We start from the raw sequence: 27756 nt of genomic DNA on the forward strand, positions 1-27756 counted from the left end.
CACGCAGACACGGGGAGAAGGTGCAGACTCCACACAGTCAGTGACCCGAGCCGGGAATCGAACCCGGGTCCCTGGCGCTGTGAGGCAGCAGTGCTAACCACTGTGCCACCGTGCTGCCCGTAGCTTTGTGGCATCACAAAAGGCATTATCCAGCTGGATTCTAGAAGCAATGTCCTGCAAAGTGCAATGGTTTTGACCATATTTGAGTATGTTATAGAGTGACAGTTGCTTTTGCTGTTATAAAATTTGATTTGATTTATTATTGTCACACGTATTGGGATGCAGTGAAAAATATTGTTTCTTGTGCGCTATACAGACAAAACATACTGTTCATAGAGTACATATGGGAAAAGGATGGGGTGCAGAATATAATGTTGCAGCTACAGGTAGTTTGGAGAGAAAGATCAGCTTAATATATGATAGGTCCATTCAAAAATCTGATTGCAGCAGGGAAGAGACTGTTCTTGAGTTGGTTGGTAAGTGTTTTTAGACTTTTGTATCTTTTTCCCAACAGAAGAAGGTGGAAGAGAGTATGTCCGGGGTGCGTGGGGTCCTTGATTATGCTGGCTTTTTTCCGAGGCAGCGGGAGTGTAGACGGAGTCAATGGATGGGAGGCTGATTTGCGTGATGGACTGGGCTATATTCACAATTCTTTGTAGTATCGTGCAGTCTTGGTCAGAGCAGGAGCCCTATAAATACTTAATACAGGAGTACGAAGATCATTTCTCTACTGTTGAAACAAGATGGTAACCTTTGTAATGCCTCTGTTAAAATAATGGGGAGAAGATTTTGACAAGTGTGAGTTAAGGAGGCGGCACGGTGGTTAGCACTGCTGCCTCACAGCACCAGGGACCCAAGTTCGATTCCCGGCTTGGGTCACTGTCTGTGTGGAGTTTGCACATTCTCCCCGTGTCTGTGTGGGTTTCCTCCGGGTGCTCCAGTTTCCTCCCACACTCCAAAGATGTGCGGGTTAGGTGGATTGACCATGCTAAATTGCCCCTTAGTGTTGGGGGGACTAGCTAGGATAAATGCATGGGGTTATGGGAATAGGGGCTGGTTGGAATTGTGGTCGGTGCAGACTCGATGGGCCGAATGGGCTCCTCCTGCACTGTAGGATTCTATGACTCTAAGCATTCACAGAATGGTATCAACACGTGTTCTTCTTAGTCTTAATGTGCAGGAAGAACATACGGGAGAATATTTGTGCCAACCTCTACCAGTGAGACAGAATGTAGCGTGATGGAATGCAAATTGTGTTATTCCACATTGATTTACATCTTTAGAAAAACCTGTGAATAATTATATACAACGTCAAAGAGCTGATTTTGTATTCAGAGATAATTGTTCTTTGGAATAAGGATCTGTTAGCACAGAAGCAATAATCAATACCTCTCTCTTGGCTGGAACACTTCACTACTAGTGCTTTGAGGTATGAACGCTCTTGGTTTCACCAATGACAACTTGCATTTATATAGCGCCTTAGAAGCAGCCTTCACGGAGGCTTAATCAGGAACAAAAATAAAAATATCACCCAAGAAGGGGCCACCGTGACGGTTTACAGCTCAGACACAAAGTTAAATTTGTTGTTAAATTTCAAATAAGAAGAATAGGGAGGAATGTTTAGGAGATGTTGGACGGAATCTTACCAGCCGTTCACACCCTGCCATCGCTGCAGCGAGGATGGAGAATTTGGCGTTCAGCCAAATCTCCGCTCTTTGCAGCGGGACCGGAAAATCCCACCGGCGTGAACGGCCGCTAAATTCCACCCGTTAACTATAGGGGATAGTAACTGTAGGGTACTGAAGGATCAACTGAGATTGAAACACCTTGCAATGGGTTTCAACCACATTGGGCGGAATTTTCACATCAGTGGGATTCTCCAGTCCCGCTGCTGTGAACGGAGGCTTGGCTGAGTGGCAAGTTCTCCATCCTCGCTGGCAGCGGCAACAGGGTGTGAACGGCCATTGAATAATTCATTGACGTCGAGCAGGATTTTCCTGTCCCGCGAGCGACGGGCATCATAACGGGCAGGACACTCATCCTGCCAGCAATGATGCCCGCCACTGACTGGGTGGAAAATCACACCGGTTAAGACAGTTTTCCAGGGGTAAAGGTATCGTACAACTTCATCCGATGAGCAAAGCTTAAAAGAGACTTGGATTCACCAGTTCATCTGTTTTAAGGAGATGAGGGGTTAATGTTTCATCAGCTACTTCTTCAGAACTAAATCTCCTGCTGGATTTTTTTTGCATGTTTCATTTCTAAAGTTGGGCAGAATTAACCCAACTTATCTTTTTTTTTCCTACTTTCTCGCAATTACCTGCGGGCAAATGTGGTTTTGTTTTTCATTGCTTGTATCTCATTTTTGGGGTTAGTGCCCTTCAGTCTTGAGCAGGTTTTGAACAAGAACAAACCAGCCGTGAGCAAGAGCAGCAATTATGTTGTATCTTTTCTTTCTGATCCTCCCATTTTACCTGAGGTCAGCACTGGGCTGATTTGATCGCGCGTCTCCGTCTCCATCTCCTCCTGTCCAGTCACCTGTTCCTCCTCCAATCCCGTTGTGTTGAAGCCTCTCACCTCCGCATCTTTTTATCTAGCGTTAGACCTTCCTCTTCTTCTTGCCAATCCCAACTCCCATCACTCGTTTCACCTCTCTCTCTATGCATCGTACTATTTCAATCTATTCTACTTTCTCCAACGCTCCTACAATCTTAACTGATCCCCTGATGTACTGGTTCCTAATGTTGTCCTTTCTTGTTACTTGAGACTAGAACTAAGGTACACGGTTTAAAAGTAAAGGATCTCCCATTTAAGACAGAGATGAGAATGATGAGGGGGGAATCTCATTGAAAGTTACTGAATACTGAAAGGCCTGGATAGAGTGGACGTGGGGAACATGTTTCCATTAGTCGGAGAGACTAGGATCCGAGGGCACAGCCTCAGAATAAAGGGACCACCCTTTAGAACCGAGATGAGGAAGAATTTCTTCAGCCAGAGGGTCATGAATCTGCTACAGAATTCATTGCCACTGAGGAGGCCAGGTCATTGAGTGTATTTAAGACAGAGATAGATAGGTTCTTGATTGGTAAGGGGATCAAAGGTTACGGGGAAAAGGCGGGAGAATGGGATTGAGAAATTTATCAGCCATGACTGAATGGTGGAGAAGACTCAATGGGCAGAATGATCTAATTCTGCTCCTATATCTTATGGTCTAATGGAGAAGAATTGCTTTCTCTCAGAAGGTTGTGAACCTTTGGAATATAAACAGGATGTGCTGGAAAAGCTCAGCAGATCTGGCAGCCTCTGTGGAGCAAGAAACAGAGTTAACTCTTTAAGTCCATATGATTCTCCTACAGAGCCAGATGTGTGGATGTACGAATTAGGAACATGATCTTTGGAACTCTCTTCCATGGAGAGCAGTGAAGGCAGGGTCAGTGAATATTTTTTACCAGGGGGTGAAAGTTTATTGGGGATAGGCAGGAATGTGGGGCTTGAGGTTGCAATCAGATCAGCCATGGGCTGAAATTCTCCCGTTTCGCCTGCCGCGGGAATCGTAGCGGGCAAGACAGAAAATTTGGCGGACCATTCAGAGATCCATTGGAGCTTGGGTGGGAATATCCGGTCTTGGGATCTGCACGGCTGGAGAATCCTGCCCACGTTCTTATTGAATGGCAGAACAGGTCCGAGGGGCTGAATGGCCTACTCCTGCTCCGAATGTGTATGTCCACACATCCATTCCAGCATCGCATCTCATTAGTATCCAGTCATTGCCCATCTCTGCCTGGTGTTGCTCAAGTTTTTGAACTCTATATAACTGGCACAACGTATGTTTATATAAGTTATATTTATACTCATCTAGGATGCCTATTTTCACTGCAACAAAAGCAGCATAATCTCTCGATTTCTTTGCTTCACTAGCGTTTCAATCCAAACAGAGGAGAGACTAAGTCGGTTAGGGTTATATGGAGTTTAGAAGAGTGGGAGGGGATCTCATGGAAACGTATAAAATTCTAACAGGGTTAGACAGGGTAGATTGAGAAAGAATGTTCTCGATGGTGGGGGAGTTCAGAACTCGGGGTCATAGTTTGAGGATAAGGAGGTAAACCTTTTAGAACTGAGGGGAGGAGAAATTTCTTCACCCAGAGGGTGGTGAATGTGTGGAATTCACTACCACAGAAAGTAGTTGAGGCCAAATCGTCATCTGATTTCAAGAAGAAATTAGATATGGTTCTTGGGGCTAAAGGGATCAAGGGATATGGGGGTAAGGGGGGAAATCAGGATTTTGAATTTGATGATCAGCCATGATCAAGATGAATGGTGGAGCAGGCTCGAAGGGCCGAATGGCCTCCTCCTGCTTCTAGTTTCTATGTTTCTACCCTTCATTTACCATTCACCTTCAAATCCTCAGGCACTTTCACCCAATATTCACCCCATTTCAGATTCATTCCTTTACCCATCGACTGGTTCTCGGGTGAGCATTAGACCTGTTCCCAGTCCACTGGCTGGATCTTTCGGACATGCTCAGTCTCGATAAGATGAATCACCTCAATCTGTTCCCACCAACCAATAAAGATAATTCTAACAGGAAGTTGGGGAGGTGTTTAATGAGTAAACTAGCTGACAGACAATCAATGAACTGTGCTTTCCCTGTCTGAATTCCGATATTAAGGGGATGATCTGAGATGCTGTATTCTGGCAAGTCCTGTTGCAGCTGTAAAGAACTTTAGTTAGGCCACATTTGGAATATTGCATACAGTCCTGGTCGCCACACTACCAGAAGGATGTGGAGGCTTTGGAGAAGATGCAGAAAAGGTTTACCAGGATGTTGCCTGGTTTGGAAGGTATTAGCTTTGAGGAGAGATTGAGCAAACTTGCCCCTTCGTGTCCAAAGATGTGCAGGTTAGATGGATTGACCATACTAAATTGACCCTTAGTGTCCCAAGGTGTGTTGGTTAGATGGATTGGCCATGCTAAATTGCCCCTTAGTGTCCCAAGAAGTGAAGGTTAGGTGGATTGGCTATGCTAAATTGCCCCTTAGTGTCCAAAGATGTGTAGGTTAGGGGGATTAATGTGGTAAATGTGCGGGATTACAGGGATAGAGCAATGAGAGTGGGCCTGGATGAGGTGCTGAGTCGTTGCAGCTTCGATGGGCCGAATGGCCTCATTCTACACTAGAGGGATTCTATGAAATAATATACCTCAAGTTTCTGAACTGGTTCCGAACACAATGAAACAGCAAATAGCTTTAGAAATCATAGAAATCATAGAAACCCTACAGTGCAGAAGGAGGCCATTCGGCCCATCGAGTCTGCACCGACCACAATCCCACCCAGGCCCTACCCCCACATATTTTACCCGCTAATCCCTCTAACCTACACATCCCAGGACTCTAAGGGGCAATTTTTTAACCTGGCCAATCAACCTAACCCGCACATCTTTGGACTGTGGGAGGAAACCGGAGCACCCGGAGGAAACCCACGCAGACACGAGGAGAATGTGCAAACTCCACACAGACAGTGACCCGAGCCGGGAATCGAACCCGGGACCCTGGAGCTGTGAAGCAGCAGTGCTAACCACTGTGCTACCGTGCCGCCCGGAGAGCAGGACGGAGAGGGAATCTGACCGCGAGAAAGGAGAAGGCCCGAATCGATGACGGTTCTTTGGGCATCGCATGCTCTGCAGTCTCCAAGGTGCAGAAAGATCCAATTCTAAATACAACAACAAACCCCGCGTCAGCTGTGGAGAGGAATGGTTGACTGTAAATATTGAGATACAGAGGGGCAGCTGGTCGGGGTTGGCACGCTGCTAAGTTAAACAATTCTTCATTATCTGACCTGAAAGAGGCTGTGAGCACATTAGACTGTAGAAAATGCATTGCACACTTGTTATGACACCGGGCTGATTGATTAAGTGCTGGAGTTCTCTGTAACTAGTGTCATTATGTCAGGATAATGGACAGCCTTTGGTTCCTGTGTGACTAATCTACACTGCGGTATATTAAATGCCACGCAGCTAGAGCTTCTTTAAATACTCATCAGTAATCTTTTCTCTCCTTGTAATCCGTAGGGCCTGAATATAGCGAAGTGCTTCCAGAGTCCTTCCCCTCATCGGCAGCGGAACCCCTGCCACGGTTCCTGGTGGAGCCAGATGACGCCTATATTGTCAAGAACAAACCAGTCGTGATGACCTGCACGGCAACCCCAGCAACGCAGATCTACTTCAAGTGCAACGGTGACTGGGTACACCAGAAAGACCACGTGACCGAGGAGAACGTGGATCAGATCACAGGTAAACGCGCCAACCAACCCCTTCCATTCTCTTGAATCTCTTGGGTTCGACGGATAGTGTTGAGTTCAAGCCCTAGTCCAAGGATTTGAGCACTAAATTTGCGATGGGCACTCCAGCAAGGTACTGATGTAGCGCTGCACTGCCGTGTTTCAGGTGAGGCCAGGCCCTGGGGAGATGATGGCCTGCTGGTATTATCAATGGATTATTAATCCAAAAACTCAGCTAATATTCAGGGGGGACCCGGGTTCGAATCCCGCCATGGCAGGTGGTGGAATTTGAATTCAATTTACAACAAAAATCTGGAATTAAGAATCTATTGGTGACCATGAAACCATTGCCGATTGTTGGAAAAACCCATCTGGTTCACTAATGTCTTTTAGGGAAGGAAATCTGCCATCCTTACCTGGTCTGGCCTACATGTGACTCCAGAGCCACAGCAACTGCCCTCCAAGGGCAAATAAGAATGGGCAATAAACGCTGGGCAGCTGGAAGAGGAGTGGTGGGTGGAGGGGTGGTGGGGGGGGATGGGTGAGGGGGATTCTTTTCAGTGACCTAGCTAATGGCCTGAATTCTCCAGTCTCGCACACCCTGCGACTGCTGCTAGCGGTCTGATTCACACCAATCTCACCTCTTTTGCCACATGAAATGGAATTTGGGGTGCAGTCTTACAGGCCGTGTAAGATTCTCTTTAACCATAGAATCCCTACAGTACAGGTGGAGGCCATTCAGCCCATCGAGTCTGCACCGGCCACAATCCCACCCAGGCACTATTCCTGTAATCCCACATATTTACCCTGTTAATCTCCCTGACTTGACACTAGGGTTAATTTAGCATGGCCAATCAACCTAACCCGCATATCTTTAGAGTGTGGGAGGAAACCCACGCAGACACGGGGAGAGCGTGCAAACTCCACACAGACAGTGTCCCAAGCCAGGAATGGAACCCGGGACCCTGGGGTTAGGTGTCAGGCAGCAGTGTTAACCACTGTGCCACCGTGCCATTAGGATAGCAACAGTGACCTTTGTCCGCTAATCCCAAGTAAAGGGAATTCTCCTGGTTTTAGGTTCTCCCGTCCCAATGTTCTGTGTTCCTCTCTTGAAGGCATCAATTTGAACTTGCACACTAACACACAATAGAGGAAATGGCCAGGTAGAATATGAAGCTTATTCTGACCCTCATTCTGAACGGTTAGAAACACAGAGAGGAACTTTCATCTACTGGAATGTTACTGTCAGAATGAATCAAGATACCCCTGTGGAGATAGCTGCTGCTTATAAAAATGTTCCAATTCCCTGGTCAAAGGGTGATTTATGCGGGAACGCAAGAAATTTGAGCTTGAGTAGATGGTGGACGGAATTTTCCCATAAAATGACTGTGGGTGGAATTTCCCAGCCATTCGTGCCAGCGGGATTCTCCTGTCCCGCTGCCATGCACAGCGAATTGGCTGAGCGCCAAATTTTCCCTCCTTGCTTGCAGTGGCAGCGGGGCATGAACGGCCCCTAAGATCGCACCCTAAGCGTCATTTCGGACGATGAAACAGGTGTGATCGGCGCGAATCACAACGCAATTATCCCATGCTTAGTCGTAGAATCATAGAACACCTACAGTGCAGAAGGAGGCCATTTGGCCCATCGAGTCTGCACCAACTACAATCCCAGCCAGGCCCTAACCCCGCAACCTCAAACATTTACTCCGCTAATCCCCCTGACACTAAGGTCAATTTATCACGACCAATCAACCTAACCCACACATCTTTGGAGTGTGGGAGGAAACCGGAGCACCCGGAGGAAACCCACGCAGACACAGGGAGAATGTGCAAACTCCACACAGACAGTGACCCAAGCCGGGAATCAAACCCAGGTCCCTGGAGCTGTGAGGCAGCAACGCTAACCACTGTGCCACCGTGCCGCCCATTTTTGAGAGAGTCACACCGGTTCGGAGAGGGGCGGAGCCTAAACATGATGGTAAGTTTGGCTTCACCGAGATCGGGGGTGGGGGGGTGCGATCTCAAATTGAAATGGAGTCAATCTCATGCTAATCAGCCTGGCACCCTTTCTGGGTGAGATCTGGCTTGCGCCAGCAAGAAGGGTCCGGGAACCGTTTGGCACCAGGGCACGAAACCCGCCTTTGGGCCTGCACCCAATCTTCCTGGATTAGCGCGATCCGCACCAGGCAGAACACGGCCAGAAAACCACGACCCAAATGATCTGCTGAGCTTGCTCCATCATTCTGGATAATCAGGGCTGACCTTGGGCTTCAAGTCCACTTTCCTGTCCATTTCCCGCATCCCTTGAGTCCCTGAGTGACCTGAAATCTGTTCATCTCCGCGAGGGAGCAGCCACTGTCCTCCTGGGGCAAAGACTTCCAAAGATTCACAACCCTTCATCATTGTGTACATTTCAGTGAGATTGCCTGTCATTGTTCTACACTCAGCCTGTCATACTTCAGTGTACGGTCTGCAGTATTCACTGCTCACTATCCTATCTCCTTGACACTGGGCAGACCAAACTCTTTGCTGTTCACCTCCTGTCAGTCTGCCAGTGGAACCATGGACTGTGGGCTACTTGCTGTTTGCAATCTCTGCATCACCCGCATGTTGACCTCTCTAATCTCAGCCGCCTTCACTGTTCCAATGAAGCCTTGACATAAAACTTGAAGAACAGCGGGGGGGGGCATGGTGGCACAATGGTTAGCACTGCTGCCTCACAGCTCCAGGGACCTGGGTTAGATTCCCGGCTTGGGTCACTGCCTGTGTGGAGTTTGCACGTTCTCCCCGTGTCTATGTGGGTTTCCTCCGGGTGCTCCAGTTTCCTCCCACACTCTAAGGATGTGCGGGTTAGGTTGATTGGCCATGCTAAATGATCTTTCTCTACACCCTAGCTATGACTGTAACACTACACTCTCTCGTTTCCTTCTCTATGAACGGTATGTTTTGTCTGTATAGCGCGCAAGAAACAATACTTTTCACTGTATACATGTCTCAATAATAAATCAAATCAAATCAAAATCAAAATTGCCCCTTAGTGTCCTGAGATACGTAGGCTAAAGGGATTAATAGGGTAAATATGTGGGATTACGGGACAGGACTTGGGTGGGATTGTTGTCGGTGCAGACTCAATGGGCTGCATGGCCTCCTTCTGCACTGTAGGGATTCTATGATTTTATAAGAGTTTAGCTTTGAACACAGCCTTCCGCACTCAACATCGAATTCAACAATTTCACGTCAGAATCACTGTTTGCCATTCCCTGGTGTTAGATCCTCACTGACCATCCCACTCAAATCATCTCTTTTTTATTATGTCCAATATTTCACTACAATAACAAGCGAGGTTTTACAAGAAAATGGGCAATGCCCTCTGTGATTATTTCCCCTGGCTATTGCTTGCCCAGTTTCCTGGAGATGAATCTTCAATCCACTGGAGCCTGTACAATCTCAAGGTTTGGCAACAGCTTCGTACAGACACCCAGTCGATCACAGAAGAATCCATACTAAACAGCCAATATTCCGAGTGGACAGAGACAGAGGATGCACATTCTGGCCCACACAGCCAACCAGACTGAGTGCTTCACATACTTTCAAAGTAAAGTTAAAGTTTGTTTATTAGTGTCACAAATAGGCTTACATTAACCCTGCAATGAAGTTACTGTGAAAATCCCCGAGTCGCCAAACAGACATAAGGGTCACTGCTTTGCTTGTCTCATGTGTCACTTGACACAGGGAAGTCTTCTGCTCTAAGAGGTTCTGGTGGGCTTTGGGGGAAAAGTAGAGGAGTGGGGCTCAGTGGATAGCTGATTCGCAGGGACAGCAGGTCGCAACGGGCCAAATGGACCTTATTCTGTGCTGTATAAATCTTTAATCTGTGAGTATGTGCACCCTGAGACATATGTAAACTGGTCATAGAATAGCTACAGTATAGAAAGAGGCCATTCGGCCCATCAGTTCTGTACTGACCACAATCCCACGCAGGCCCTATTCCCGTAACCCCACACATTTACCCTGCTAATCCCCCTGACACTAGGGTCAATTTATCATGGCCAACCCACCTAACCCGCACATCTTTGGACTGTGGGTGGAAACCAGAGCAGCTGGAGGAAACCCACGCAGACACGAGGAGAATGTGCAGACTCCGCACAGACAGCGAATGACCCAAGCCGAGAATCGAACCCGGGTCCCTGACGCTGTGAGGCAACAGTGCTAACCTCTGTGCCACCGTGCTGCCCCAGTGGGAACTGGTGGGAATGCAGATTTAAGCTTTAGAAGGATGAAACTCCTGTATGTCGCTAGGCCAGGAAAATCCATGGTGCCAAGAGGTTTGAATCTCTTGGTCCACACGGTCATCCACTGTGTGGGTGGAACAAACCCTTGTCCCAAACCTGCCATCCATACATCTCCCCTCAGTCTGCAATGGTATGAGGTGTGAATGGGGCAGAAGGTTAGGTTCTGACCCTCGAAAGCTATCTGGCATTTTCAGTCTGAAATATCTCCTTCTCTCTGACCATCCCAACAAAGTTTAGGGAAGGTCAAACCCAGTAGAGTAGCAGGAGGCTGGTGTGGAGTGTAGATTCTGACAGAGCCAGTCGGGCCGAATGGCCTCTTTCTGTGCTCCTGTAAATTCTTTACAAGCGCAGAGGTCCTGCTGAGGATATGTTGTTGACGGTGGAGGTGTTGGACACCGAAGACGCCGGTATTTGGTGTTGGAAAGGGAGGGAAATGCGGAATAAAGAGACACTGCAGGCTGGCGTTTTTGGTCAACAGTGGGAGTGGATTGAGTGAAATAAACTGACTGGGGCAAAGTTCTATGTCCTGTCCGAGGCACCAGCTGCACTGAAAAAAGAATTGGCAACGCCATTATGTTCTTTATGCCGCTTAGGTTGCCCACCCCAATGTGCCACCAGTCCACCCCATGTGGTCACCAGAATACTGGTGATAGCCCTCCAGATGGGGCTGTCCCTGGAAACTCTGCCCGGGTCACACACCCTCTGCACCTCATCGCCACGGGTGAGGTTCAGCGGATTCGACAGGGGCTGGAGTGTCGGACGGCTGGCTAGCTTCTCTGTCTCCTGCCCCGGGGCAGTGTATATCTCGGCACAGACTGGGTTTCATTTTGTACATATTGGTTTGAAAAGGGAGGAACAGTGGTATGCAGAGCATGAACAGGAGACAGTCTAAATTGCTGCTAAATCCTAACGTCTGTTTATATTACAAGGAATACTCTTCAGACTTTGAACAGACCCATAATTATACATTCAGAACACTGTCTCCATGATGTCTGTTCTTGCACAGTGCTGGTAACATGTTGCCGCGGATATCCATTGTTAGGCTGTGTACATATGTTTTCTTTTTAGCTCTGCTTATTTGCTTCCTGCTTGCTTAACAAGGCAGACAAAAAGCCCTGTCTTTATAAGTAGCACTTACAGCTTCTGTCCCAATTACCTACCTTCGTTCCAACAGGAACAGAGAGGATGAGGAAAACTGTTTCCCTCTGTTCGTGACTTTAGTTGGTTTTTGATCATCGAATCATGGGAATTATAGTGTGGAAGGAGGCCATTCGGCCCATCATGTTCTGGCTGGTGCTAGCTCTTCAATGACAGCTACAGACACTAGATTCCCTTCCCTTTCCCCATATCCTTTTCTAATTGTTTCTCACAGATACTAATCAGATTCCACTTCAAGTGACATCCTTGTCTTATGGGTCAGTAAGTGCTGTGCTAAAGGGAAGATTTGGAAAAGTGTTTCAAACTGCATTAGGCGTGGGATGAGTGGCTGAAAAACAGGTTCAAGCCAAATGAAAAGCCGAACGAGAACTGTTGTCAGGAAGTGGCACAGTGGTTAGCACTGCTGCCTCACAGCACCAGGGACCCGGGACGGCATGTGGAACAGTGGTTAGCACTGCTGCCTCACAGCACCAGGGACCCGGGACGGCATGTGGAACAGTGGTTAGCACTGCTGCCTCACAGCGCCGGTTTCATAGAATCCCTACAGTGCAGAAGGAGGCCATTCGGCCCAGCGAGTCTGCACCGACCACAATCCCACCCAAATCCAATCCTCATAACCCCATGTATTTATCCTAGCTAGTCCCCCCAACACAAAGGGGCAATTTAGCGTGGCCAATCCACCTAACCCGCACATCTTTGGACTGTGGGAGGAAACCAGAGCACCCGGAAGAAATCCACGCAAGTACAGGGAGAACGTGCAAACTCCACACGGACAGTGACCCAAGCTGGGAATCGAACCCGGGTCCCTGGTGCTTTGAGGCAGCAGGGCTAACCACTGTGCCACCGTGCCGCCCCATACTCCAAAGATGTGCAGATTTAGTGGATTGTTATTGAGGTCCAATGAAGACCGCTTTTGTGCACCCCCTCACCTTAGTCCATTTGCTTGAATGAGATGGGAAATGGGTCATGGTGCAGAGATATATCAGGACAGAGGATGAGAAATACAGTTCGTGAAAATTAGAGGGGAAAGTTGTGAAATTTGACATACCTTTCAGAGTGAGATGGCACATTACAAATCTCCAAAATGGTGGCAATTCTGATTCTGAAAGTGGGGTATTTATATTTGCTTGATAAAAATTACTTCAGTTGTGTAGTTCATTAGCCACAAGTGCTGCACAACTAAATATCATTTCACTTGTGCTCAAGAAACTTCTGACAAAAGTGGTCAGGTTGATTGGCCATGCTAAATTGACCCTAAAGTCAGGGGGATTAGTAGGGTCAATATGTGGGGTTGCGGGAATAGGGCCTGGGTGGGGTTGTGGTCAGTGCAGACTCGATGGCCCGAATGGCCTCCTTCTGCACTGTAGGGATTCTATGAAGTTCTTCGTATGAAGAACACAAAGGGTTTGCCTGGAGGCACTAAAACCTGGAATGATTTGACAAATGGTCAAACGTTGTGATGGAAAGGAAGTGTAGGGTTTATCTGGAATATAGTGTTCAATTCTGATCGCCACGCTACCAGAAGGATGTGGAGGCTTTGGAGAGGGGACAGAAAAGATTTACCAGGATGTTACCTGGTATGGCGGGCATTAGCTATGAGGAGAGGTTGGAGAAACTTAGTTTGTTCTCACTGGAACGAGGGAGGTTGAGAGGCGACCTGGTAGATATCTATAGGATTATGAGGGGCATGGGCAGAGTGGATAGTCAGAAGCTTTTTGCCAGGGTGGAAGAGTCAATTACTAGGGGGCATAGGTTTAAGGTGTGAGGGGCAAGGTATAAAGGAGATGTACGAGGCAAGTTTTTTACACAGAGGGTGGTGGGTGCCTAGAACTCGCTGTCGGGAGAGGTAGTGGAAGCAGACACGGTAGTGACTTTTAAGGGGCATTTTTACAAATACATGAATAGGATGGGAATAGAGGGATATGGTCCCTGGAAGGGATGGGGGTTTTAGTTCAGACGGGCAGCATGGTCGGTGCAGGCTTGGAGGGCCGAAGGGCCTGTTCCTGTGCTGTAATTTTCTTTGTTCTTTGGATGGTGTGAATGGGCTGAATGGCTTCACTCAATTGTATTCGAGTACCTTTCCTGATGGCCGCACCCTGAAACCTTCCATGTTCTGACAACCTGTGTACGACTGAAGTGTCACTTCAGACAGAGGAGCAGGAGTAGGCCATTTGGCCCCTCAAGCCTATCCTGCCATTCAATAAGATCATGGCTGAACTTAGAACTCAGCTTTGCTGCCCAGTCTCTAACTCCCCCGATTCCCTTCATACCTGAGACCCTGTCGAGACCTATTGATCCATCCATTAGTTTTGTTCCATTGGGAGAAAGAAAGACTTACACTGGACATTTGACAGTCAATTAATACCTTTGAAGTGTGTTCAATGTTCTTAAGTAGGAAACGTGTCAGCCAATTTACGCACAGCAAGATCCCATAAACAGCAAGGTGGCGATGACTGGGTAATCAATTTATTTTTGGGGGTGATGTTGATTCTGGAAAAACACTAAACAGGACGCCAGGGAGAATTCCCCTGTTCTTCAGATGTCCTGCTAACTCCATTTAGCAATAGAACTTCATAAAATCATAGAACGAAACAGCACAAGAGGGCATTCAGTCCACTGTGCCTCTGCTAGATCTTTGAAAGAGCTATCCAGTCACTCCCACTCCCTTGTCCTTTCTCTTTAGCCCTTCAAATATTACCCTTTTAAGTATTTATTCCATTTACCTTGGGAAGTTGAATTTAAATGCATCTTTTCAGACAGTGCATTCCAGGTCAGAACCATATGCTATCCAGAGCTTGAAAGTTAGACATTGCAGGAAAGCAATCTTGTCACTAAAATGTTGATTTCAAACAGAGAGAATGACACTTTGTAGACACTGTACGATCTGTTATTTTATAAATTTCTGTCTGTGGAGCCCTTACCCTGAAACTCCCGTTTGACGGAAAGTCGAATAGTCCTGACGATTTGAACAAAAGCCAAGAAGATAAGGAGTAAAGTCAGCAACTTTAGGGAGCGTGTAACCTTTCCTTGGATCATAGACTCGGCAAGTGGAAAAGAATTATAGAGCCATAGTGGTTTACAGCATGGAAACAGGCCCTTCGGCCCAACTTGTCCATGCCGCCCAGTTTTTCCTACTAAGCCAGCCCCAATTGCCCGCATTTGGCCCATATCCCTCCATACCCATCTTACCCATGTAACTGTCTAAATGCTATTTAAAAGACAAAATTGTACCCGCCTCTACTACTACCTCTGGCAGCTTGTTCCAGACACTCATTACCCTCTGTATGAAACAATTGCCCCTCTGGACCCTTTTGTATTTCTCCCCTCTCACCATAAACCTATGCCCTCTAGTTTTAGACTCCCTTTGGGAAAAGATATTGACTTATCTATGCCCCTCATTATTTTATAGACCTACAAAACTTTCGATCCTTGGAATAGTTGGCAGGAAAGGGATCAACCCGCTCAAAAACAGAGAGTGGCGATGATGTCACTGGAAGTGCAATTCAGAGGCCTAGATTAATGCTTTGGAGACACGGGTTCAAATCCCACAACTGCAAGCAGTGGAATTTGAATTCAAATAATAAGTCTGCAATTGGGGAGGCAATGGCCAGGTGGTATTATCGTTAGACTATTAATCCAGAAACTCAGCTAGTGTTCTGGGGACCGGAGTTCGAATCCCGCCACGGCAGATGGTTTGAATTCAATAAAAAATATCTGGAATTAAGAATTTACCGATGGCCGTGAAATCATTGTCGATTGTCGGAAATACCCATCTGCTTCACTAATGTCCTTTAGGGAAGGAAATCTGCCGCCCTTACCCGGTCTGGCTGACATGTGACTCCAGATCCACAGCAACGTGGTTGACTCTCAACTGCCCTCCAAGGGCAACTAGAGATGGTTAATAAATGCCGGCCAGCCAGCGATGCCCATGTCCCACGAATGAATTTTTTAAAAATTGGAAACAGGTCTCAGTAATATTGACCATGACAGCTATCGTCAATTGTCGTAAAAACCCTCAGGTTTACAATCTGCCGTTCTTACCCAGTCTGGACTACATGTGACTCCAGACTCACAGCACTGAGATTGATCTTCACTGCCCCTCTGAAATGGCCCTTGCAAACCACTCAGTTCAAGGCCAATGCTCATGAATAACTAAAATATAAAGAAACCAGGGGGTTGAAGTTACAGTAGATGATGTTGTATACACACTTAACAAAAACTTAGCACTGACGTGGCACCTGTATTGTCCTTAAGTACCAAAACACTCCACATGAACCTAATCAGATAAAAAAATGATACCATGCTGAAGGGTGAGATGACCAAATGCTTTGTTAGAGAGGTACAGCACCGTAAGAAGTCTCACAACACCAGGTTAAACACCACTTTAACCTGATGTTGTGAGACTTCTTACTGTGCTTACCCCAGTCCAACGCCGGCATCTCCACAGACAGGCACAGAGCAGGGGTTTAAGTGAGATGGAGATGGTTAGAGAGGAAAGTCCAGAACTTAGGGCCTGGACAGAATCATTTATCTGTTAAAAATACATGGGAGAATTTGGAATGACCTTGTGGAGTGCAAAAGGGTGTGGTAAGGTTTTTTTCTGGCCTTAATTCCTTGGCTTGAGAGGAGGGACGTATTCACAGAACTGGATACTTATACCAGTGTTGAACTGCAGAGACCGTGTGCATTAGTGTAAATCTAAAATGCATTAGAGACCGTTGGCTTCGAGAACTGTTTCTGGGTTGCTGCGCTGAGTAAATAAAGTTAGTTATTTGATATGTTTGATGGTTTCCGTTGAAACTGGACACCAGAGAGTTGATGCAATTTTCTAGCTGCTTGCCCAGGCCCCATCATTAGTTAATTTGGGTCACAGTTGCTTGGGTTTCGCACACCAGTTTCTCTCAGCAGGACAAGAAACAGCAACAGACCAGTCCCCATCCGTGCGTGCTTGGGTTATGTCACATTGCCCCGGTTGGTAGCATTCTGAATCGAAAGGTTGGCGGTTCAAATCCCAGTTTGGGATTCAAGCACATAGTCAAGGATCGACACATCGGAGCAGAGCTGCATATGGGCTGCATCGTTAGAAGATGTCTTTCAGCGAACACGTTAAACCAAGGCATTCTTTGTTGGTGCTGGTTTATATTGCATGTTCCATTGTACTGTTTGTCTCCTCAGCCAGCATTCCTCAATTAACCCATTATCACTAAAAAACAAATCTACTTTCTCAGAAGACGAAGGAAATTTGGCATGTTAGCTACAATTCCCACCAACTTTTACAGATGCACCATAGAAAGCATTCTTTCTGGTTGTATCACAGCTTGGTATGACTCCTGCTCTGTCCAAGACCGCAAGGAACTACGAAAGGACGTGAATGTAGCCCAATCCATCACGCAAACCAGCCTCCCATCCATTGACTCTGTCTACACTTCCCGCTGCCTCGGCAAAGCAGCCAGCTCAATTAAGGACCCCATGAACCCCGGACATTCTCTCTTCCACCTTCTTCCATCGGGAAAAAGATACAAAAGTCTGAGGTTACGTACCAACCGACTCAAGAACAGCTTCTTCTCTTACTGCCATCAGACTTTTGAATGGATCTACCTTATATTAAGTTGATCTTTCTCTACAACCTAGCTATGACTGTAACACTACATTCTGCACTCTCTCCTTTCCTTCTCTATGAACGGTATGCTTTGTCTGTATAGCGCACAAGAAACAATACTTTTCACTGTGTACTAATACATGTGGCAATAATAAATCAAATCAAATCATCTCACTGTTGTGGATGGGATCTTGCTGTGTGAGAAATAACTATCATACTTTTGACTCAAACATTATATCGAGACAAGCTTCTGGCCACATGTCTGTGTCATCGCTATCTCCACCTTTGTAACAGCCTCTGCTCAGCTTCTACTGATTTGATTTGATTTATTATTGTCACATGTATTAACATACCATGAAAAGTATTGTTTCTTGCGCGCTATACAGACAAAGCATACCGTTCATAGAGAAGGAAAGGAGAGAGTGCAGAATGTAGTGTTACAGTCATAGCTAGGGTGCAGAGAAAGATCAACTTAATGCAAGGTAAGTCCATTCAAAAGTCTGACAGCAGCAGGGAAGAAGCTGTTCTTGAGTCGGTTGGTACGTGACCTCAGACTTTTGTATCTTTTTCCCGACGGAAGAAGGTGGAAGAGAGAATGTCCGGGGTGCGTGGGGTCCTTGATTATGCTGCCTGCTTTGCCGAGGCAGCGGGAAGTGTCGACAGAGTCAATGGATGGGAGGCTGGTTTGTGTGATGGACCGGGCTTTGTTCACAACCCTTTGTAGTTTCTTGCGATCTTGGTCAGAGCAGCAGCCATACCAAGCTGTGATACAACCAGAAAGAATGAAACCCTCATTCACGCTTTTCAATCCTCCAGTATCCTCCTTATTGGCCTCCCAATTCAGAAACCTCAGATTGTCAAAGGTTGAACTGCCCATCTCCATGTTTATCCCTGTCCCTTTCCCCCCTGTGCTCACTGACCCACATTGGCTCCCAGTTGAGCAACGCCTCAATGTTGAAATTGTTCTCAAATCTCAAATCCCTCCAAGGCTTTGCTCCTCCGTATCTATATAATCACTTGCACCCTGACAGCTCTTTGAGGTATCTGGGCTACCCTAATTCCAGCCTCTGTAGCATAAACAATTTTAATTGTGGCGCCACTGGCTGTACCATCAGTTGCCTGGGCTCTTAAACTCTGCAATTCACTCCCTAAAACTCTCTCCATCTCTCTACTTTTCTCTCCATCTTTAAGCTGCTTCTTAAAATCTACCTCTTTGATCGGGGTTTTGGTCACCTGCTCTGCTATCTATGTGTTTTGCTGTCACATCCTGCTTTGCAACAGTCCTGCAAAGTGCTTTGGGACTGTTTATTATTAGGTCTCCTGATGCCTTTTCTGGATCACGCATCATGCCACTGTGTAGCTCAGTGAATGATCAGAATCCGTGAATTCTGAGGACACTGGAATGAGTGTGAAGTATGTTTCGAATGTCCTTTCTGTGTTGTCACAAGGCTGGAAAGGTCAGTTGACCCATTTTTCCTTTTCAAGTATATACATCCAGTTCCCGTCTGAAAGTTATTACTAAATCTGCTTCCGCCGTCTTTTCAGACAGTGCGTTCCAGATCCCAACACGTCGCACAAACCCAATTCTCGCATCACTTCTGGTTTTCTTGTTAGTCTCCTTAAATCTGTGTCCTCTGATTACCGGCCTTGTGACAACTTCTTGTCATGCAGTTTTTTCAATGCAGAGCGGCTTTAACATGTATTTTGGATGGTTCTTTAGCCTGGAGCAAGGTCGACCCAATCCCTTCCAAGCTTCCTGTCGCTTGCCACTTCAACACATCACCTTGCTCTCCTGTCCACGTGTCCGTCCTTGGCCTTTTGTGATGTTCCAGTGAACCCCAATGCAAACTGGAGGCACAGCACTTCATCTTCCGATTGGGTGCTTTACAACCTTCCGGACTGAACATTTGAGTTCAACAACTTCAGACCATTTTCTCTCTCCTCCACCTTCACCCCATTTCCATTTATTTTATTTCATTTCTTCTTTTCATCTCATTCATCCATTTTTATCACTTTTTATCCTTACTTCTATTTGCCCACTTTTCCTATCTCCCTCTCCATCTTGTCTCCAAACCCCCCCAACCCATCCCAGCCTTCAGAGCAACTGTCACATTCCTCAGGTAGTCCCTTAACAACCTGTATCTCTAGTCCTGCCATTCACACGTTCTGATCACTTAATCATAGAATCACTACAGTACAGAAGGAGGCCATTCAGCCCATCGAGCCTGCACTGACAACAATCCCACCCAGGCCCTAACCCTGTAACCCCGTATATTTACACTAGTTAGTCCCCCTGACTCTAAGGGGCAATTTAGCACGGCCGATCCACCTAACCCGCACATCTTTGTGCTGTGGGAGGAAACCGGAGCACCCGGAGGAAACCCACGCAGACACGGGGAGAATAAAGGGTTGGGCAAATCATTTCAGGTATCTCGCAGTTTTGAAGACTCTTGAGAAATGGGAAGTACAGCGGCTGTAAAGTGCCTCATTCAAATCTAAATTCTTATAGAATCCCTCCAGTGCAGAAGGAGGCCGTTCAGCCCATCGAGCCTGCACTGACAACAATCCCACCCAGGCACTAACCCCGTAACCCCATGTATTTACCCGAGCTAATCCCCCTGACTCTAAGGAGCAATTTAGCATGGCCAATCAACCTAACCCGCACATCTTTGGAGTGTGGGAGGAAGCCGGAGCACCCGGAGGAAACCCACGCAGACACGGGGAGAATGTGTAAACTCCACACAAACAGTGACCCCAGCCGGGAGTCAAGCCTGGGTCCTTGGCGCTGTGAGGCAGCAGTGCTAACCACTGTGCCACCGTGTCGCCCCATTGATTTATTATTGTCACGTGTATTAGTATATAGTGAAAAGTATTGTTTCTTGCGCGCTGTACAGACAAAGCATACTGTTCATAGATGACTTGAATGACCCAGTGTAATAAGGGGAAGTTGGTGGTGTAGTGGTAATATCATTGCACTAGTAATCCAGAAACCCAGGCTCTGGGGACCTGGGTTCAAATCCCACTTTGCCAGCTGGTGGAATTGAAATTCAATTCATCAACAGACATCCGGAATTGAAATTTAACCTCAAGAATTTGGTGCCATGGAATTATCTTCATTGTTCTCAAGACCCATCCGGTTCAGAGGTCAACCCTCCTGACCTGGTCTATCTTCAGAGCCACAGCAAAGTGGTCAACTCTTAACTGCCCTCTGAAATGATCACGGCAAGACACTCAGTTCAAGGGCAATTAGGGATGGGCAGCAGATTCTGGCCTTGCCAGCGATGCCTACATCCCATGAAAGACTGTGTGTAGCCCATGGATGATGTTCACTGCCTGGAGCGCACAGTCAAAAAATCAGTCCTGTTGGACACATTGCACTTAGAGTCATAGAGGTTTACAGCATTGAAACAGACCCTTCGACCCAACTTGTCCATGCCGCCCTTTTTATAAACCCCGAAGCTAGTCCCAATTGCCCGCATTTGGCCCATATCTCTCTATACCCATGTAACTGTCTAAAGGCTTTTCAAAAGACAAAATTGTACCCACCTCTACTACTACCTCTGGCAGCTTGTTCCAGACACTCACCACCCTCTGTGTGAAAAAAATTGCCTCTCTGTATCTCTCCCCATAGAGCAGGAGAAGGCCATTTGGCCCTTTGAGCCTGCTCTATCACTCAATATCCATATATATATAATATACACAAGCACACAGGTGTCACCTGCAATATCCACTTCCAATGGTACAGTTCCTTCTTTCTCCGAAATGCATTGTGACAAACGGTAAGTTGACGTGTATAAGCAGGCGGGTGAAGTCAGGCTGAGCACTGGTTCTCGGAGAAGGTTGAGGTATCGAGCGCAGTGACATAGCTGTGATTTGATTTCCTTTCTCGATGGCACATTAGTATCCATTAACTTAATGATTCTGATAGGACATCTAATCCGCACTGACATCGCACTCCACATCTCATGTTGGTGCAATCTCGAAATGGCGTGTAGTTTCCGCTGTGTAATATGAAATTGATGAGTGCGTTCCATTCTCTTCATTCCACGCCAGGCACCAATTGAACATTTTATTAATAACAATTGCATTTTATGGCTTTAAAAGGACATAGATCCACCCGAGAATTTTTTATTGTGATTTAGAAGATACAGCACTTCTGCCCTTATATAACTGTGATGGCCAAGTGATATTATCGCGAGACCATTAATCCAGAAACTCATCTAATGTCCTGAGGACCCCGGGTTTGAAACCCACCACGGTAGATGGTGGAATTTGAATTCAATAAAAAAAATCTGGAATTAAGAATCTACTGATGACCCATTGTCGATTGTCGGAAAAACCCATCTGCTTCACTAATGCCCTTTAGGGAAGGAAATCTGCCATCCTTACCCGGTCTGGCCTACCTGTGACTCCACAGCCACAGCAATGTGGTTGACTCTCAACTGCCCTCTGAAATGGCCGAGCGAGACACTCAATTCAAGGGCGACTAGGAATGGGCAACAATTGCAGGCCCAGCCAGTGACGCCCACATCCCACGAATGAATTTTTAAAAAAAACATATCATCCCATTTCCTTTGAGCAATGACACAGGAGAGCTGCTTGTGTCTTGATTTTGTTGCCTGTTATCAACAGACCCTGTCTGGATCAGTGCTGGAGATCACAGGCGCAACCCAGTAAGGAATAGAGTGTTTTCCCAGTCCCCGAACCAGCATGATTCCTTCAGTCCCCACTATTGAAAATAGTTGACCATTCAGTCCACTGTGGGATCTTGATGCTCACAGAACGACTTGGCACATCTTGCCTGCGTAGCAACATTCCAGAATAGTCTATCTGTGACTGTTGGATCTCTGAGTACCGAGGGGTCCCCTCAAGAACTACTCCACAGCCGGGTATTAAGGAACGCAGGTCTTTATTAATACGGTTCTTGATTAATAAGGGGATCAGGGGTTATGGGGAAAAGGCAGGAGAATGGGGATGAGAAAAATATCAGCCACGATTGAATGGCGGAGCAGACTCGATGGGCCGAGTGGCCTAATTCTGCTCCTATGGTCTTTACTCAGTCTACTCGCTCCACACTCCGAACATTGACTACCCACTCAGGATAGTTCCCAACTAGTTCATCCCACACCCCAGGTCACCTGACCCATTCCCTTAAAGGGGCTATGCCCCAACACACTTAACTGTGTCGAAGTGTTTTAGCAGGGGAGTTGTGAGGATATTTACAAGGTAGAAATCAAACATGGAAACGCGAGGGACATGGGCGTTGCTGGCTGGGACAGCATTCATTGCCCATCCTTAGTTGCCCTTAGAAGGCAGTTGAGAGTCAACCACATTGCTGTGGCTCTGGAGTCACAGGTAGGCCAGGCCAGGTAAGGATGGCAGATTTCCTTCCCTAAAGGACATTAGTGAACCAGATGGGTTTTTCCAACAATCGACAATGATTTCATGGTCATCAGTGGATTCTTAATTCCAGATTTTTTTTACTTAATTGAATTGAAATTCCACCATCTGCCGTGGCGGGATTCGAACCCGGGTCCCCAGAACATTAGCTGATTTTCTGGATTAATAATCTAGTGATAATACCACCGGGCCATCGCCTCCCCGAATGAGAGCGGATTGTCAAAGTGAGTGACGCTGCCCAACAGGGGACTAAAGAGAAAGAAATTACGGGATTGGAAACCAGGCCAATTTCAAAAACAAAAGGGGGCAACATTTATCCTGTGAGCTAACGGCCGCCACACTGTTTCAGATCGCCCCTCCTGGCTTTGGTGTTAATTTGTCTTCTTTCCTTGTTCAGGTCTGGTGGTCCGGGAAGTTCACATCGAGGTCTCCAGGCAGCAGGTGGAAGAGCTCTTTGGTTTGGAAGATTTCTGGTGCCAGTGCGTTGCCTGGAGTGCTTCAGGCACGACAAAGAGCAGGAGAGCCTTTGTCCGCATTGCCTGTGAGTATACCTGCGGTTTCACACACCTCACTGTTTGAAATTGGCGTCTTAACAAGCACTTAAAAAAAAAAAGAACCTGTAGTATCTCTCCTTGTTGTCTTTGTGAATGATCTTGTCTCAGTATTTTGGACCCTTCCTCTGGCCCTGCTTCACACAATCACACGGTGGCACAGTGGTTAGCACTGCTGCCTCTCAGCACCAGGGGCCCGGGTTCGATTCCCGGCTTGGGTAACTGTCTGTGCGGAGTCTGCATATTCTCCCCATGTCTGCATGGGTTTCCTCCGGGAGCTCCGGTTTCCTCCCACACTCCACAGATGTGCCGATTAGGTGCATTGACCGTGCTAAATTCTCCCTCAGTGTACCCAAACAGGTGACGGAGTGTGGTGACTAGGGGATTTTCATAGTAACTTCATTGCGGTGTTAATGTAAGCCCACTAGTGACACTAATAAATAAACTTTAAACTTTCCCTCTATCTGCCCTATCTATTCCTTTAAAATTACCTTGAAAACTTTTGATTAAATCACCCCTTAACTTTCTAATATCCTGGGGACACAATCCTGATTTCTTTAATGTCTCCTTGTAGTTTAACTCCTCTGCTAAACAAACCGACACTGCATTCCCTCCCCAAGCCCAGTGTATCCTTCTGAAGGTGTGGTGACCACGGGACTCCACAGTGGAAAAGTTGACAGACCAGCTACTGGGCCTCGCTGATCCAGTCCCTTCCTCGCTGGACACTTGTGGACCCGTTCCTATTTCAAATTCATTTCAGAACATCATCTCCGCAATGAAGCCACTTCCTCTCTCCAGTGCGGGAAGAAAAATGACCAAAAATGTAAATGTACCCTGAGTACATAAATGGAATGGAAGCGGTATATAACACGGCATCGGAGCAGAATGCCAAGGAGTGCTTAGAAAGCTACAATCAATCTAATTTCAGGTTTCACTTGACAGTGATAAACCGTTCACCGTTTGCTCCTGCTATTGATGACATCAGCTGAACCTCTCAACCAGATTAGTGGCGAGTAATCACTCCCGGGTGTCCCCCAAATTCCCGATGACTCAGAGCAGCGCTTCCAGTTACAGCACTGTCCCATGGAATACATTTCAGCGCACTGACGTAAACTGAAAACACTCACTCAAAGCCCAACAAAGCTTTCTCTTATCGAATCCCGACAGAAAGTGGCCATTTGGCCCATCGAGATTGCACCAGCAACAATCCTACTCAAGCCCTATCCTCGTAACCCCAAGTATTTACCCAGCTAATTCAGCATGGCCAATCCACCTAACCTACACATCTTTGGACATTAAGGGAGAATTTAGCATGGCCGATCCACTTAACCTACACATCTTTGGACACTAAGGGGCAATTTAGCATGGCGAATCCACCTAACCTACACATCTTTGGACACTAAGGGGCAATTTAGCATGGCCAATCCACCTAACCTGCACATCTTTGGACACTAAGGGAGAATTTAGCATGGCCAATCCACCTAACCTACACATCTTTGGACACTAAGGGGGAATTTAGCATGGCCAATCCACCTAACCTACACATCTTTGGACACTAAGGGAGAATTTAGCATGGCCAATCTACCTAACCTACACATCCTTGGACTGTGGGAGGAAACCAGAGCACCTGGAGGAAACCCAGGCAGACACGGGGAGAAATCCACACAGTCACCTGAGGCCAGAATTGAATCCGGGTCCCTGGCGCTGTGAGGTAGCCGTGCTAACCACTGTGTCACTGGTCTCAGCCAGGCGGGGATGGGAGGATTGTAAAATTGGCCTCAGCACCTTCTAGGCTGGGAGGGATTGTGGCGGGTGGGGGGGGGGGGGGGGGGGTGGTGGCGGGGGGAGGTTGTTGGAATAAGCATGGGTTCCCACAGTCAATGCATTGAAGTTTTTCCACAATGCACACATCTGTGAAATTCTGTGTGAGGGGCAGGATCAGACCTGGCAGCGATGACGCTTGCAGTCGAATTGCCGCCGGACTTCTCACAGTCATGGAGAATGGGTGTGGGTGCGGAGCAAGGCTGCCATGAAGCCTAATCAGAATAGAGGCAGCAATCGGGAGAAAGACTATGGTTATAAGGAGCCTTTTGTGTCCTTGGCAGCCTGACTTTCGATGCTTTGTAAACACATTACACAGGATGTCAATGCAGAAACAGGCCATTCAGCCCACATAAGCCTCCTCCCAATCGATTTACTTACCACTTCCCATCTTTCTCCCCGTTCTCCCTACTCCCCTCTCCATCATCCACTTTAAAATAAAATGTTTTCTTTACAACTGCGGTTGTTGAGGATGTGCAAGGCAGACCGCTGAATAAAGAGCTGACATGGTCACGTCTTCAGGTTTGTCTCTGAACGTTGGGGCTCTGCGGGTAATTGTTCAAAGGAAAACTCACCATTTGGAAGCGTGGGAGATGCGTTACAAAACGGACTGCGATAAAAGGCACCCTTCTCTCTCGCTGCATTCTCACAGCGTACTCTGTTGGTCCTTTCTTTCGGATGTTTGAACCAATGCGGCAGTTTCATGGTTTTCCCTTGCTCTGCCAAGGCTCAGAGCGAGCGGAACTGCTGCCACAACTTGAGCAGAGAGTGACAGCAATGTCGGTGATTTGCTCTGCTCTTTTTTGCTGGTTTTCCCTCCGATCCCCCACATCTCAAAAAGTGTTAACTCCTCGATGGAGTGCAGTTGCCTGCCCTCCATCCTGGGACAAAGTCCTCTCGTTTTCTCTGCAGGTTAACAACACAGTAGAGTTTCCAGTACCAAGCCCTGAAGCCCATCCCCACCCCCACAGTTTCGACAGGACTCCCCTGCCCCAACCAAAGACAACTCGCTGTTGCCTAGTCCCCTGCCAGTTTTGTTACCCATCCCCAGGATTTAGACTGAATCCCCACAGCTTGGAGTTTAATTGAGAAATCTTTCTTGGCACAACTTTTGGTCAGAAAAAAATCTTTTGGAAGCGATGGTTACACCACAGCGGGCTCCCCGCCGTGCACTTGGGTTGTCAATCCCTCAATCATCAAGGAGTTCAGTGAAGAAGCAATTCCCCTGTTGCTATTCGTTCCATTGTTATTGTACAGACTGTCCTCAAACTTCTCAATTCCATTGGTCTATGTGGTGGCGAAGGTAGATTAATTGGACCTGGAGCTGCCTGTGTCTGTTGTGTTTCCCTTTTGACTACGTTGGCCCCTTCAGTCTCTTTCCGGTCCTTCCCAGTGCCCTCTGCCTCCCCAGTAATGACTGTTAGTGTTTTGCAAATTGACTTCTTAGTCCTTTCCAGCACTCTGGGATAAATATCATCTGTCCCGGGGGGTTTGTTTATCTATTTTAAGATCGATTCCCCCGTCTAAGATGTCCATCTTTTGTCTAACAAATTCATTGATTATAGCTTGCTGGGAGGAAGCACACATTTTCCCTGGTGAATACGCAGATGAAGCATTCATTTAAAATATTTACTATTTTCTGCCTGTCTTCAAATTATTGGCAATTTCTTTCTTTTCTGTTTTGCACCCTCCCCCGGCTGTACTCCTGCTGATTATTTTTCACCTTTCTACTCAACCTCTGCCAGTTTTTCTCTATTCAGTGTTCTCTTTGCCTCTCTAACGACCTTTTGTAATGAGTTACTCCAAACCAGAAGCTCAGACGAGATGCACAAGGCGATTAGAAGTTCAGAAAACAAATTGAAATTGAGATTGTTTATAGTTTATTTATTAGTCACATGTAGGCTTACATTAACACTGCAATGGTGTTACTGCGAAAATCCCCTAGTCGCCACACTCTGTTCGGGTACACTGAGGGAGAATTTAGCATGGCCAATGCACCTAACCAGCACGTCTTTCGGACTGTGGGAGGAAACCGGAGCACCCGGAGAAAACCCACACAGACATGGGGAGAACATGCACAGACAGCTGGGAATCGAACCCAGGTCCCTGGCACTGTGAGGCAGCAGTGCTAACCCATTGTGCCACCGTGCCGCCCATATTTCCAATGGAAGGAGCCAAATGTGGAGTCTGTTACTAAGGTCTAAAAGATTGGGGATGGGTGGAGGGATATTCTGCAGAGAGACAGGAGATGGACACAAAGGGATGAATATAAGGAGTTATATCTCTTAGACAATTGGACACTGTGGCGTCCCCAGTACTTTGAGGAAGTAACAATTCAAGTGCATTTTGGAGATTCCTCTGTGGTAATGGATTTGTTATCTGGCTTTTAAGTTAAATCTCCTTCCAGGCACTTAGTCTAGTATAACAAACCAAAGGACAGGAGTCAACTCAAATCCACTTAAATGAACTTTTGTTTGCTCAACACTTTAGGTACCAAACTCATAAACTTTACAACAGTTGCAATACTTTAATTCTGACACTTCAACTCTTAACTTTAACCCTTTAACTGAACTTTAATTCTTTAACTGAAAACGGATACTTTTTTTTATTCATGGGACACGGGTGTCACTGGCTTGAGACCAGCATTTACTACCCTTCCC

The 27756-nt window shown here is 46.9% G+C and overlaps 1 protein-coding gene across 2 annotated transcripts in view; it reads left to right on the forward strand.

Annotated features, from left to right (window-relative positions):
- unc5b (unc-5 netrin receptor B) overlaps positions 1-27756 on the forward strand; it is a 275167-nt gene that overhangs the window by 177135 nt on the left and 70276 nt on the right. For both annotated transcript variants that reach the window (XM_078199370.1, XM_078199371.1), the window contains exons 2-3: positions 6067-6288; positions 23122-23265. In XM_078199370.1, coding sequence (XP_078055496.1) covers positions 6067-6288; positions 23122-23265 — 366 coding nt within the window. The remainder of the gene's footprint in view (positions 1-6066; positions 6289-23121; positions 23266-27756) is intronic.

The sequence above is a fragment of the Mustelus asterias genome, chromosome 28 (assembly GCF_964213995.1).
Source record: "Mustelus asterias chromosome 28, sMusAst1.hap1.1, whole genome shotgun sequence".
NCBI lineage: Eukaryota > Metazoa > Chordata > Chondrichthyes > Carcharhiniformes > Triakidae > Mustelus > Mustelus asterias.